Below are 14,394 nucleotides of genomic sequence, written 5' to 3' on the forward strand. Positions count from 1 at the left end.
GCTAGGGGTGCAGTGCTACATCCCTCACCATTCCCTTGATGATAAGGGCCTTCTTGCCTACAGATTTACCCCGTACCTTTTGACCCTGCTGATGCCAGCTGCCTCTACCAACTGCTGTGACAGCAAAGCCCAGAAGTTCTTGGTTACTCATGAGATAAAGTATTTTGTTTTGTTTGTTTTCAGCTAACATACCAGTTTCATAGAGTGACCCTTGTTCTAGCAGTGTGGAATTTGGGAAAGAAGAGTTCTGCTTTTTCCCTACCCATGGCTTTGGTTATTACGCACTGCATGGTGTGTGGCACATGGCCCCCCTCATGCTCACAAGTGACAAGTTGTTAGTCACATCTTCTAGTATAGTGGAGGATTTGTACAAGCCAAACACATACAGAAGAACAAAGGACTTTTCTGAGCAACAACTGGGAATGCCAAGAAAACGTGTAACCTGTAATATCATTGCATCACAGTCCTAATGATTTCTTCTAGGTCCTGAGAGACTAAGATTCAGATTTAAAAGACTGAATCTGAACAGAATGAACAATTCCAATTTTTATTTTACTTTTTCCCCAAGTAAGACTTTTACTTTCAAGTTATATCAGAGTTGAATAGATGCCAGATTAAGACAGTTTCATTTAGAGTCAAATCTGGATAAGAACTGCACTGAAAAACAGGTCGGCTTGACTCCTTCCTAGAAGTAAAAAGCACAAGATCCTCATTGCAATATTAGAAAACAAATTGCAGGGTACATTCTACATTGAAAGAAATTACTAAAAAACAGGTCAAAAAATAGGTGCAGTATTTTTTATACTCCTATATATTATATATACTCCTGTATATACTCCTGTGTATATCTATTGGTCCTTCTGGAGAAGGACACGGAAGGGCACTGCACACAGTTACAGTCTCGATAGCAGAACTCCCCTCCTTCTGTATGGACTCTCCTGCCTTTGGGCACTTGGGGCTTTCTCTGGGCTCCATGTAGCTTGATTAGTTACAACTATTTTTTACTAAGTATTCCCTGTTCTTTCCCAATGAAAAGCTGACAGCCTGCAGGGAGAACTGGCCATTTCCACTCCAGCTCTTCTCAACACACCTAAAACTGGCTGAAAAACAAAGTAGAAATCTGATCCCTAGCACATCTTGGGAAGGGAAGGATTCCCCTGTTGCATTTCTCTGGGGCTTGAGTTTCATCCAAAATAATAGGGAAGGACTCCTAGTAAGAAACAGTCTCCAGTGGGCACCTATAGCACCCAATGAATGCTTGGATGTGCATCCAACAAGGACTTGCCAATCCTGCTGCTGAGGGACCGGCTGCCTGCTGGCAGGCAGGACAGGAACAGGTAGGTCAGAGAAGGTGGAGATGAGAATGGCAGCTAGCTAAACTACCTATGCAGGTGTACTGGCTTGTAATGCACCACATCTCCAATTTTCCGTTCTCAAAATAAAATATCTCTGAGGTGATTCCTCTCGGCAACACATGAGGACTGGGAACAATAATCAGAAATGTTCAGTCCTATTGCCAGTGTACTTAGACAGAGGAAGAAAGGGAAATACTTCATTTCTGAAAGCCAGGCAGATCTTTTTGTATCTTTCTCAGCATCAGAAATTATTACATGCTCCCCAGGCCTGATGACAGAGTAGCTGTTGGTGACATAAAGTTCTCTGAAGGGAAATTTATGAAGAGAGGGGGGTTTAGGATGGCATGAAGGACATCCTGCTATGCTCATGAAGCCAAGGACCAAATCTGTTACTGGGAGATCTGGCAAGAGCAAGTCACCACTCCCATAAAGCCCGTGAGCCTGCGTTTCCAGAAGAGGGGAAGGTGCCCTGCTACAAAGCCAGGCTGTGATGGGGACTGGCACTTGGCATTTCTCCCAGGCTCTTGTTTGAGATGTGTGCTGTGCCCAAGCGCTCTGCTGTCCAGTGTCCCCAAAGCCATTTGTTAATAGCACAGGGATGGTCAGCAGGTGTTCTTGGCCCAGAAGGATTTGTCCTGTTTCCTGACACCCTGGACAAATGATCACAACACGGGAGGGAGGAAAGGAAACCTGGGAAAGAGTGTACTTCCCTGCATCCGCAGGTACACCCTGCAAGATTAGCAGAAGCCATAAGGGCAGGGCATGTTTGAGTGACCTCTTGGTGTGCAAACACATACAATTTAAAAAAAGGCTTTCTAAAAATGCCATCATCCTGGGAGGTACAAAGATTTGGAGGGGTGGTATACCTCTCTAGTAGCATTTGATCAAACGTAGACTTTTGAAAAATCAGATAGTACTTCTTGGTTCTTGTTTGGAGAGGCCAGTTGGATCCTGTTGAAGTCCATTCAGAATGAAAATGGAAGTTCCCATTGTCCTTGCTCTAGAGGAAGATATGGTAGATATGGTAGACACTTTGCAAACCTTGAGCAGGTTAGAAAGAAGCTCAAAGGAACAGCTCAGAGGATTAAGTTCTCACAGGTGGGTGGAGATGGATGAAGTGACCATGGTGGGGAAACGACAGGAAAAAGGGAAAGAAGATGCTGGCACTGGCACTGATAACAGTATGGAGGGCTAAGGGTAAGAAAGCATCATACAAAAAGCTGCAGGAGTGTCTGAGCAAGGAATACAGATAAAAACATAAACTATAGTGGATTGCATATAAGAGTATAACTGAGTTGGCCAAAAAGGGATTAGAAGAGCAGCTATTTTAAAAAAAATAAAAATCAAATCAAAACTAATACTAATTCTTCCATCTGTCACAGTAGCAGCAAAAATCCTACCAGAGAGCCAGTCAGGTCACAAGACTCCAGATCTGTAAGCCTACTGTCTGTGCCAGACACACTGGTAGAGCTAGAACAAGGATCAGAACAACCTCGTGGATAAATACAGCCTTTTCATTAAAGTCAGCAAAGTTTCAGTTTGCAAAAGGAAGTCCTGCCTCACAAACATCATGAAGGTTTTTTTGATGGGGTCATCTGGTACGTGGAGAAAGGTGACCTAGTTGACATGATTGGCTTGAGTTTCCAAAGGCTTTTAACAAAGCCTCACTGAAAAGACCCTAAAGAAAAATAATCAGCAGCAAGGTAAATGGGAAAATCTAGCGTGGAGAGGTAAGTAATAAAAGAATGGAAAAAGCACGGAACTAAATAGAGAAAGGTTATCAGGGAGTTCTGCAGGGGTCTGCACTAGGATTTGTGCTACTAAACAGAGCTACTAAATGACCCGGAAAAAGGGGGTGAACAGTGAGATGATGGGCTCTGCAGAAAATATGGCAAGTTAAAATGCTGATGCAGTTATATGTTTAGAGAAGCTTTTGTTTCAGTGAATACCAACACTAATGCAATGTGAGGTTGATGTCCACTAAGTATAACCGTAATCCATGTCTGCTGTTACAGCTTTGGGAGGACAGAACAAAACAGAACAGAAAAGAGAACAGAGAAAATATAAAATAAAATAAAATAAAATAAAATAAAATAAAATAAAATAAAATAAAATAAAATAAAATAAAATAAAATAAAATAAAATTGAAATATAATGTAATGTTATATAGTATATATAATACACACAATATACATAATAAATAAAATAATTAAAAATAAAAATATAAATATGTAAATATGAAAATTTATAATATAATACAATATGATGTGATATGATATAATATATAAGAATTTTTTTTATATTTTATAGTATAATATAAAAATAAAACAAAACAAAACAAAACAAAACAAATCAGAAAATTTATGTATTTATTTATTCTCTGTTCTCCTGTCTCCTCCCCTCCTCTCTTCTCCCCTTCAGCTTTCTTCCTATGTCTCACATGGACCAGTAAGGTTGGAAGTCTGCAAAGAGAGCTGATAGAAGATAAACTGATATGGCTTGTCTAGGAAACAGGATGTGATCTGAGCTGCACCTTATGGGCAGAGAATTTCAACTGAAGGTGGCTGTCACCAGTGCTCTATGCCAGATGTTCTTGAAAGGTGTGGTAAAGCCACTGCTACTGAATTTATACATCTCTGGGAGCAGAGATGGTTCCACTGAACTCCCTTGAATCAAGATGCCAAATTTGACAAAGCTGCCTTTTTAGGCTGGTTGTGGACTCTGCCTTTAGGAACAAATCAAATCCTTGATGCTTAGGTTAGATTTTAATCCAAATCCATAATGTTAAATTTATACTTGCTGACTTCTCTTGAAGTGTCCTAGGGCTCCCCTCTATTATTTTTTGGGGGGGTATTATTTTATTTTTGCAGCACAAGAGAGATTGAGTGACTATATAGATCAGATGGCAATATTTTTACTGACTGTCAGAGCTTTAGAAAAACTTTTTCACATCTGAAGCAGCTCTTCAGGTTAGAAGTGGACCTGAGAAGCATATGGAGACTGATGCATTTCCTGATGTATACTCAAAAATTGGATCAGTGTGAATGTAGGACTTCTGATATCAATGTGAAGCTACAAGCTGCTCACACTTCCTAGCTGTTCTGCAGCAATCTTCAGCTAGAGAGCTCGATGAACTTTGAAGGTGCCTCTTTGCACAAATCTTCTTGACATGCAGGGAAACAAAGGTAAGGAGAAAGCTGGTGGTTTGCTCTTTGCCTCGCGGGCAGAACCAAATGTTGAATGTAGGTGGCCTCAATTTCAGGTGAGTATTTGCTTGCTGAGGCTACCCTGTGACCCAGCATAGCTTTTGTAGCACTGGTCAGGCTGTGATTTTAAATTCTGTTGTTCCAGGCCCCATCAAGATTGAAGGGTGAGACTTTCCATTTCTGCATGTACTTCATGCTTCTGATTCTAGGCAGCTGGATGTGAGGAATACTGATTCAGCCTTCAAGGCCACGGCATTCTTTTCTTTACATTTACTGGGAAAGAAAAGACATCAGTAGGCCAAAAGGAATGTTTCCTGTGTAAAGAAAGGGACAAAATTCCTGTGTCCTCTGGGATAAAATTTCATTTTTGTCTGAATAGGACATCTGTTGTAGGAATTTCTCATTTGAATACATGCCAGCAATAAAGAAGGAAAGAATGTTGCTTGCACAGGTAAAAGGAACAAGAGTCATGGATGCCTTCAGGGTCCCAGAACTGAGCACTGTACGTAAGACACCCTCCACATGCTCAAAAGGAAGGTGGCAAAACAACCCACTAGAAGTATCCCTCCTCCTCCAGCTCTTCTCTGATGTCCGCTTGCCCAGCCCCACGCAGCTCCCCTGGCTGTGCAGGAGCCGTGATGCCAGCCGCTAAAAGCGCTTCAGCGGCTGGACGTCGGCGCCGAGCTGCTCCTTTCCTTTGCAGACTCTGCATCCCAGTGGCCTCCTGGAAAAGTGCAGGGAGCATCAGCCTCGGGTCCTGCCCTCCAGCAGCCCGGGGAGAGGAGCCTTCCCCGGGCGGTGGGCGTCTGTCCCAGGAGCAAGGCGCCGGCCGGACCCTGTCCGCGCAGGGCGCAGCGCATCTCCTCGGCCTCTGCGCAGAGCTGAGGGCTTGCTCTTGGCTTTGGGTACCGTGGCACACTGGCTGCTGGAAGAAGGGAAGTGAAAAGTGTCAAAGCTATGGGTAAAAAAGGAACAAAGCTGACCATGAAGGGTCTTTCTGCGGAGGCTACAGGGCTGCCTAAACGCAGCGCGTGCTCATCTCCAAGCAGTTGTGTTACCAAAACTTGGGTCACAACACTCAAGAGAGCTGAAATGGATTCAGAAGACAGCTCTGAAGCATCTAGAGTAATGGGGGGAGAGCTAATAGGCTCGGCTGCTACTAGCAACTGAAAGAAGTTGTCCTCTCCTTGGCAGACCTGGTGACCATCACTGCCTCTGGCTCTTCCCCTCTGGAGAGGCTGGGAGGGGAGGCCCAGGGTGTGTGAGACCCGAGGAACATTTACCAGCCGGTGGTGTGAGACCAGCTGCCTTCGAGGAAGCCAGCCCGAGGTGGCTGAGGCAGCCCCGTGACACGGGTATGTGGCTCTGAGTGGGCTGGGTGCCCACGGGTTCTCACCTGTGGTTATCAGGGACTTGGTGTGTTCACCCAACCCACAGCCCTGCAGCAGCATTTTCTGCAGACAGCAGCTAAAAGGTGGAAAAAATGGCTCTTACTACTGGTCTCTTTACAGTTTGTATTTTGCTGGAGCAGATGGAAATGTTATCTAGGACAGGCTGGCAACTGAAGCTGGCTGCTGTTAGCCCACATCCCCTCAAGGTGTTTCCCCATGGGGCCAACCACACCTGCAGGCTGACATCCCCACTCGGCCTGTGTGAGCGCAGGAGGGAGCTGAGGTTTGTGACAAATTGGAAGTGAAAATAAACAAACAAATTAATTGCATTTTGACTTTTCTTTTTCCTTCTTTTTCTTCTTCTTTTTCTTCTTCTTTTTCTTCTTCTTTTTCTCTTTCTTTTTCTTTTTCTTCTTCTTTTTCTCTTTCTTTTTCTTTTTCTTCTTCTTTTCCTCTATTAAATTAAATGAACATCCCTGAACTGTTTTCTCCTGATAGGAAATGTGGAGAATTAACATCTTAACAGCAGGAGTGCAGAAAATCTGAACCTGACAAAAGTTGGAGGATCCAAATATGATTCAATTTTTAAGAAATGTGGAAAAGTGACTTCCAGTTCTCCCACCTCTAAAGTGGGGGTGGCCTTTACTTGTTTTGGAAAGATGTGGAAACACAAAAAGAACAAACACAGTGTGCTTAAACACTAATGGCATGTGGAAAACTCATAAGGAAGGGCAGGAAGAGGAGCAAAAAGAAGTCAGGAAGAATTATCACAAGTATGTGTAGACAGATAAATGCTAGGTTACTGTAAGGTGATCTCCCTAGGGCCAGTAATGACATTGATGGTGGCCTCTATGCTTCATTACCTAGAGCAAGGTGACCATAAAAGGGACATGCAATAAATTGAAAACTACCCTAATATTGCAACAACTTCTTATTGTCTTGCAGGCTTTAAGTGTGGGTTGAATTACTGTATTTTTTTAGAGTTAGTAGGCATATGTTATTGGTTACAACAATCCATATTCTTCATGCTGGCTGTGCTCTGCAAAGGCTTTCAGGTCTGGTTTTGCAGTTTAAGCTGGCTCACGTTGATAGCACTAGCAGCAACATTCTGGGTGATTTGCTGGCAGATTACCTTACCAGATATCTTTCTCCATGCCAACAGCTCCGAGGTCCTGTAATTTCTTGATGGTTGCCTCTTCTAATGTGAGGCAGCAAAGCTTGCTCTAATTGCAATGGTAAATGGATAAGAACGGTGACGGTGAGGGAGGGAGAATCTCTCATAGCAAGTATCCTCCCTATCTGCTGTTTTTGTGTGTCTGCATTGCAGGGAAATGTGTACTACTTCTGTGTATCCTAATTAGGCCTCATCATGACTAGAGTAATAACCTTGGTGCATAACTTCGTGTGGGTTTTTCTTTGTGCTGCACACAAGGAATAGCTGTATTTGGGGGAGGAGGGCAAACCACTGTCCCTGTGGTTTCTCATTCACTGACGAGTGAAGTGACACTATACATGTATTCAGCTCTCCCTGTATGCCTTGATTTTTCTCTGGTACTTATGCACCCTCCACCCTCATACGCACTGCTTTGCTGCTTGTTTCTGAGATGGTCATGAGAATATACTGTCTTCTAAACAAGAATGGAAGGGAACAGTGGAGTAAGCAGATAAATGGAAAATCAAATAATCAGAAGCAGTTAAAATAATTATAAAAATGGCTTCAATTTTTAAAATTGTCATTTAACATTTGGTGGAGATCAATAACTTTAAAACTGGAGTGAGGGCTACATCAAGGTGCTGCAGCATTGCTCTGGCACATATCGAGAGGCTTTTCCCCTGAAGATGGTTGGTGCTGTAGTTTATCACTGCTATATAAGATTTAGGCAGACAGCTGTGTTCCATTTGACTACACGTGTGCAAGATTTTTAATACTCAGAGGAAAACAGTCTTGAGAATATCAAATTACAGACTGGAGAAAAATCTTGCAGAGAATGGGGGAAATTGTTTTATTGTGAGGTAGAAAGGTTTCCATCCCAACCCCCAGTCTCGGCACCAGAGATGTGAAAAGAGTTAGTGAATATTGAGAGATTCAGCCACTGCAACAAAAATAGTTTTTAGGGAACACTAAGGGTTTTACCAAACCTAGATGGGATGGAAGAGAAGTAATCATACACATGATATCAGGAAAAGTTAGGAGACGACACTTATTTCACTAGTCAGTTCTCTGTTCCCCCTATTGCTACGTGCAGTAAATCTGGCTTACAGTCAAGTACTCTTGCCCTTGTAAAATTCCTAGAGAATATAACTATATAAGCCATCCTGCTTCCAACACTATTGGATAGCCCACATCCAGATGTGATGGATTTTCCATCTAATACCCTCCTTTCCTGTGGAATAACTCCTCAACTAGGAAACCCCGATGATGAGGAAGAGTTAGGTAGAAAGCATAAGTGGGAGAGATGAATATTTTTATTTTCCTGAAATCATTTTTACCAGAAGGATTGGAGAAAAGGTCAAAATATGCATACAATTTTTTTTTTTTTTTTTTTTTTTGAGAATGGGACTGTATGAATTAACTGAAGATGACGGGTCACCCAGAAGATCTGAGAGATCTGAGAGGTTAATTTGCCTGTCCTGTAGAGGAATGAGAGGGGTGATCAATTTGTTGAAACAATGAAGTTGAATTTCTGGTCAGCACCATGTACAAACTATACAAGAACAATTTTTATACATTAGGCATAAAGACAGCAATATAATGACAGGGTGCTAAACAAGGTAATGGCTATTAACAGACAACCTTTCAGATAAATACAGTTGTAAATCCTGTTAGGTTCACAAAAATATATACAAAGTTTTTGCTGATAAGGAGGCATGCGTGCTAATAGGGTCACCATTTGTCACCACAGCATGGACAAACAGCTTTGGGTCCCTGTATACTGCAGTTAAAGATTTTGTGTACAGAAATTGCTGTGACTTTATCTGTAATCTGCAGAATGAGCAGTGAGCAAAGACTGTGATTTTTCTTCTTAGTTTGGCATCAAAATATGCACAGAATGGTGTTTTATGTCTCCCGCAGATGTGATCTCTTGTCAGTTATGTCCATGTTACTGAATCATACCAACATGTTTCACAGAAATAGCACTATGTGCTTTATTTAGCGTGTGGCTTGTTTCTCTATGCCGGAGACGTACATGAAGCTCAGTGATTCGACACAAACGTTTTCATATTTGGTCTTCGCGTTCCTGTTCATGACATTAACATTAAAGAGCCCTGTGCTGCGCTAACAACAGCAAAGAGTTGCAGAGAAAGTTGCCCGTTGGGAAGTGAATAAAGCGTACACTATCTACTGCTTCACAGGGACGCTCTGGAAATCGTAGCTCGGGAAATACGGGGGAAAAAATCACTAATTCAGTGTTTCTCAGGAGCCGGAGGTACAACGCTCGGTGAGAAAGGCTGCGGCACGGCTTCTGGGAGCTTGTGCTACCTCACTCTCTTTGAAAGCTTTTCATTTCAAGCAGGTAGCTTCTAAACGCTAGCTTTCTTCTCTGATGGGAAGAAGACCCTCTGAAGTTTAGCACTGAGTGTCTTGTCTCCCGTTATCATTAAAGGATAATTCCTAATTTACAAAGAAAAACAAAACTTTCGCTCTCTCAAGGACCGCTCGGTTCCAGGACGCGGGATTTCTGCTCCCCTCTCTCCCCAAACTCAACTCTTCCCGGAACGAGACCCCGACGGACGAAAGCAGACACCCCCACGACCCCCCAGGGGCAGAAAAGGGGCAACTTGGCGGGGGATAAAATATTTAAAAACCGCTTTATTCTCGCCCAAGAAACACAAGCCGAGCCGCCGAGCGCCGGGCGGCGGCGGGGCGGGGCGGGGCGGCCGCACCAATCAGCGCCCGCTGCGCTGCTATAAAGGGGGCGCCGCCGCCGCCGCCAGCACCGCGATCCGCGCTCGTCGCGACATGGCCGAGACCGCGCCCGCCGCAGCGCCCGCAGCCGCCGCCGCCCCGGCCCCCGCCGCCAAGGCCGCCGGCAAGAAGCCGAAGAAGGCGGCGGGCGGCTCCAAGGCGCGCAAGCCCGCGGGCCCCAGCGTCACCGAGCTGATCACCAAGGCCGTGGCCGCCTCCAAGGAGCGCAAGGGGCTCTCCCTCGCCGCGCTCAAGAAGGCGCTGGCCGCCGGCGGCTACGACGTGGAGAAGAACAACAGCCGCATCAAGCTGGGGCTCAAGAGCCTCGTCGGCAAGGGCACCCTGGTGCAGACCAAGGGCATCGGTGCGTCGGGGTCGTTCCGCCTCAGCAAGAAGCCCGGCGAGGTGAAGGAGAAGGCGCCCAAGAAGCGGGCAGCCGCGGCCAAGCCCAAGAAGCCGGCGGCCAAGAAGCCCGCCAGTGCCGCCAAGAAGCCCAAGAAGGCAGCGGTGAAGAAGAGCCCCAAGAAAGTCAAGAAGCCTGCGGCCGCTGCCACCAAGAAAGCAGCCAAGAGCCCCAAGAAGGCGACTAAGGCTGCCAAGCCCAAAAAAGCAGTGGCAGCAAAGAGCCCGGCCAAGGCAAAGGCAGTGAAGCCCAAAGCTGCCAAGCCCAAGGCGGCCAAGCCGAAAGCCGCCAAGGCGAAGAAGGCACCCAAGAAGAAATAAGCCCCTGTGGAAGAAAACCTTCGACGCTTAAACCCAACGGCTCTTTTAAGAGCCACCCAACCTTTCCCAAAAAGAGCTGAAACACTGAGATCGATCTCTTATAGACCACGGGAACGATAGGTACTGAGAAGGATAATGCAGATACTGAGGACAACGTACGTTTTAGTTAGGGGACAGGCAGAGCAGGCTCGGACCAGACGCTCTACGGACCTGAAATCCCCCTGCCGCTTAGAAACGGAGCGGCGAGGGAGTTAAAGCTCCGCAGCAGCGCTTTGAACCACCCGCACAGCGCCGGGATTGGCGGCGGCCCGGGGCTGCCGAGCTGCGCCCGCAGCGCCGCGAGCGTCGCGCGGCTCCGCCCCCGGACGGGGCGTGGGGAACGGCGGCAGGGCCGGGAAGGGCTGCGCCCTGCTGCTGGGGTTCAGTGCTCCGGCTCCGATTAAAACTTTGTGGAACAACTGTTGCTTTTACTGACTGCAAACAATGAGATTGCAGCTCTTTTTCTGGACCTGTTGGTGGCTCTGAAAAGAGCCTTTGGGTTTCGATGGGAAGAGCTTCCCAGGCACGGTTCTCGGTATTCACTTGGCCTTGGCCTTGTGGCTGTCGGTCTTCTTGGGCAGCAGCACAGCCTGGATGTTGGGCAGCACCCCGCCCTGCGCGATGGTGACCTTGCCCAGCAGCTTGTTGAGCTCCTCGTCGTTGCGGATGGCCAGCTGCAGGTGGCGGGGGATGATGCGCGTCTTCTTGTTGTCGCGGGCCGCGTTGCCCGCCAGCTCCAGGATCTCGGCCGTCAGGTACTCCAGCACGGCCGCCAGGTACACCGGGGCGCCGGCGCCCACCCGCTCCGCGTAGTTGCCCTTGCGCAGCAGCCGGTGCACGCGGCCCACGGGGAACTGCAGCCCGGCCCGCGACGAGCGCGACTTGGCCTTGGCCCGCGCCTTCCCGCCCTGCTTCCCGCGCCCGGACATGGCAGCGACTGACTGATCACCAGCGGAAGACGTGGAGAAATGCCGGCAGCCTCGAAGCTCGGCCTTATATCCCTTCCCAGTAAAAGCAGCGTGATTCGATAGGCCGAGAATTAGATACAGCGAAAGCAGCCAATGGGAAGGCGGATCGAATTCTGACCAATGGAGACAGTAGACGGAGAGCTATGAGAGTAGGGATACGAATCAGCCAATGGAAACAGAGGAACGAGGAACCCCTAATTTGCATACGGTTACTATATAAGAAGGGAGCACTGCTCTGCTGGAAACACCTCAGCAGTTTCTGAATAAGTGCGGGAACAGACAAACGATGCCTGAGCCGGCCAAGTCTGCGCCCGCCCCCAAGAAGGGCTCCAAGAAAGCCGTCACCAAGACGCAGAAGAAGGGCGACAAGAAAAGGCGCAAGAGCCGCAAGGAGAGCTACTCGATCTATGTGTACAAGGTGCTGAAGCAGGTGCACCCCGACACGGGCATCTCGTCCAAGGCCATGGGCATCATGAACTCCTTCGTCAACGACATCTTCGAGCGCATCGCCGGCGAGGCGTCGCGCCTGGCGCACTACAACAAGCGCTCGACCATCACGTCGCGGGAGATCCAGACGGCCGTGCGGCTGCTGCTGCCCGGCGAGCTGGCCAAGCACGCCGTGTCTGAGGGCACCAAGGCGGTCACCAAGTACACCAGCTCCAAGTAGAGCGCCGCGGATCCTGTTTTTAACCCAAAGGCTCTTTTAAGAGCCACCCACCTTTTCAATAAAAGAGCTGAGGCAGTGGTGGTGGATTGCAAATATATATATTTTTTTCTTTAGACATTGCCTAGTTGAAAATAGGTATAAGTTGCAAACATGCCATAGCACCTTTAACGCACTCCTAAACGTGCACGGAAGTCCACTTGTTTCTTGTGTTTAGTTTGAGACAATAACAGGATCATCGGTGTTCTTATCGGTGCCTGCACTAAGTGTTCTGGAGAGGAGACACTTGCTTCCCGCCCCCCTCCTCCCTTCTCCTCCCCTCCTACCAGACGTTCACATAAAGGGCAAGACGGCTAAAGACGAGTGTTTAATCTTGCTTAAAGCAGGCAAGAGGCTTGTCAGTGGACGACTTCGGCGTTTCCGTAGACCTAAGCGAACGGGAAAGCAATCCGGGCTGCTTCACTGCGCTGTTGCCCCCCGAGGACGGTGTACCCCGCGGCCAACTCCTGCGCTCCCGGCCGTTTCTCTGCGCTCCCCCGCAACGGAAATCTCCGCGCTGAGGCGCCCGGGGCAGCGGAGGGAGGGGGCGGGCGGGCGGCGCTGGCGATCCCCACCGCAGTCCGACCTGAGTGAGAACTGCGCGGAGCCTCCCGGCAGGCGGCCCCGCCACGGCTCTGGGAGGGGGCGGGGCCTGGCGGCGTTAGGCGGCTCGGAGCGCGGCCCCGTTTCCCCGCGGGGAGCGGGGCCCTAAGGCGGGGGAGAGGGGGGCGGGCGGCTGTGCGGGGGCTGCAGCCAGGAAGCGTTCCCGGTGACGGAACTGAGCCTAGTTCCGCGAACTACGCCTGGGAGGGTCCTGTTATCACCCTGAACGGGCAGCGGTCGGTGAAAGAGCAGAAACAGCGATCTTACGGGCGGTGGGGCTGTGCTGCTCCCGTCCCTAGTATCCGTGTCTGCCGGCAGCGCCAGCCTCTACGCCCGCCACGCCGCTACTCGTGGGGGAGGCTCCCGCATTGCTCCTTGGGCAGCACAGCAGCCAGCGCCTAAAAGCTGCGGAGGACCGGCCCGCCCGCGGAAAGGAGCGGAGCGCTCAAGCACGGGGCTGGCCGCGGCGGGCGGGGTCAGGCGCTGCCGGCTCCGGCTCCCGGGGGGCGGGGCAGGCGGGCGGGCTTCCGGCCCCGAAGCGCGGGCTTTTCGAGCGCCCGCCTCGGCCAATGGCAGGCGGCCTCCCGCGGGCGGCCAATGGGCGGGGGCCCTCGGCTATAAATGCCGCCGCCGCCGCGCTCTCGGCACTGCTCGGTGCTGGGGGCTGAGAGAGGGCGGCGGTGACTGTTAGGCGATGGCGCGCACAAAGCAGACGGCGCGTAAGTCGACGGGCGGGAAGGCGCCCCGCAAGCAGCTGGCCACCAAGGCGGCCCGCAAGAGCGCGCCGGCTACGGGCGGCGTGAAGAAGCCGCACCGCTACCGGCCCGGCACGGTGGCGCTGCGCGAGATCCGCCGCTACCAGAAGTCGACGGAGCTGCTGATCCGCAAGCTGCCCTTCCAGCGGCTGGTGCGCGAGATCGCGCAGGACTTCAAGACCGACCTGCGCTTCCAGAGCTCGGCCGTGATGGCGCTGCAGGAGGCGAGCGAGGCCTACCTGGTGGGGCTCTTCGAGGACACCAACCTGTGCGCCATCCACGCCAAGCGCGTCACCATCATGCCCAAGGACATCCAGCTCGCCCGCCGCATCCGCGGGGAGCGTGCCTGAGGCTCCTGACCCAGCCCTTTGCACCTCCTCTGTTCTCAGCAGAGGAGGCTGCACTCAGACCCAAAGGCTCTTTTAAGAGCCACTCCATTCTCAAAAAAGGCTGTTATTACTTACGTTTAATGGTAACGTTATATTAAATCCTAAGTCCCTCAAAACACATGAGAAACTAGTTATTTCTCTAAGTTTAATTACAGTATACATTATGGACACTAGGAGTCTGCATACTAAAAGCTTTCTAAAATACGTTATAATCAGGCATAACCTAGCTAGATTATTGTGATTTGTAGAGAGAAAAAAAAAAAAAAAAAAAAACACAAAACAAAACACCACAGATGTTAGATGTGATAGTTACTAATTATCGTGTTAAGAGTAATTATCAGGACCATTTACACTG

General features: G+C 49.0%; 4 protein-coding genes across 4 annotated transcripts; 3 read left to right on the plus strand and 1 right to left on the minus strand.

Annotated features, from left to right (window-relative positions):
* The first annotated feature begins 6,946 nt into the window (after positions 1-6,946).
* LOC116502353 (histone H3-like) lies at positions 6,947-14,312 on the plus strand. Its single transcript, XM_032208239.1, has 2 exons — positions 6,947-6,955; positions 13,587-14,312. Exons 1-2 carry the CDS (start codon positions 6,947-6,949, stop codon positions 13,998-14,000), a joined length of 423 nt encoding a protein of 140 aa, XP_032064130.1. The 3' UTR covers positions 14,001-14,312.
* LOC116502349 (histone H1.10-like) lies at positions 9,914-10,685 on the plus strand. The gene has a single exon (XM_032208235.1). The coding sequence runs from the start codon at positions 9,914-9,916 to the stop codon at positions 10,580-10,582; it is 669 nt and encodes a 222-aa protein (XP_032064126.1). The 3' UTR covers positions 10,583-10,685.
* LOC116502373 (histone H2A-IV) lies at positions 11,072-11,556 on the minus strand. The gene has a single exon (XM_032208260.1). It carries the CDS (start codon positions 11,548-11,550, stop codon positions 11,161-11,163), a length of 390 nt encoding a protein of 129 aa, XP_032064151.1. The 5' UTR covers positions 11,551-11,556; the 3' UTR covers positions 11,072-11,160.
* LOC116502363 (histone H2B 5) lies at positions 11,675-12,284 on the plus strand. Its single transcript, XM_032208250.1, has one exon. It carries the CDS (start codon positions 11,876-11,878, stop codon positions 12,254-12,256), a length of 381 nt encoding a protein of 126 aa, XP_032064141.1. The 5' UTR covers positions 11,675-11,875; the 3' UTR covers positions 12,257-12,284.
* Positions 14,313-14,394: the final 82 nt, after the last annotated feature.

The sequence above is a fragment of the Aythya fuligula genome, chromosome 1 (assembly GCF_009819795.1).
Source record: "Aythya fuligula isolate bAytFul2 chromosome 1, bAytFul2.pri, whole genome shotgun sequence".
Lineage (NCBI taxonomy): Eukaryota > Metazoa > Chordata > Aves > Anseriformes > Anatidae > Aythya > Aythya fuligula.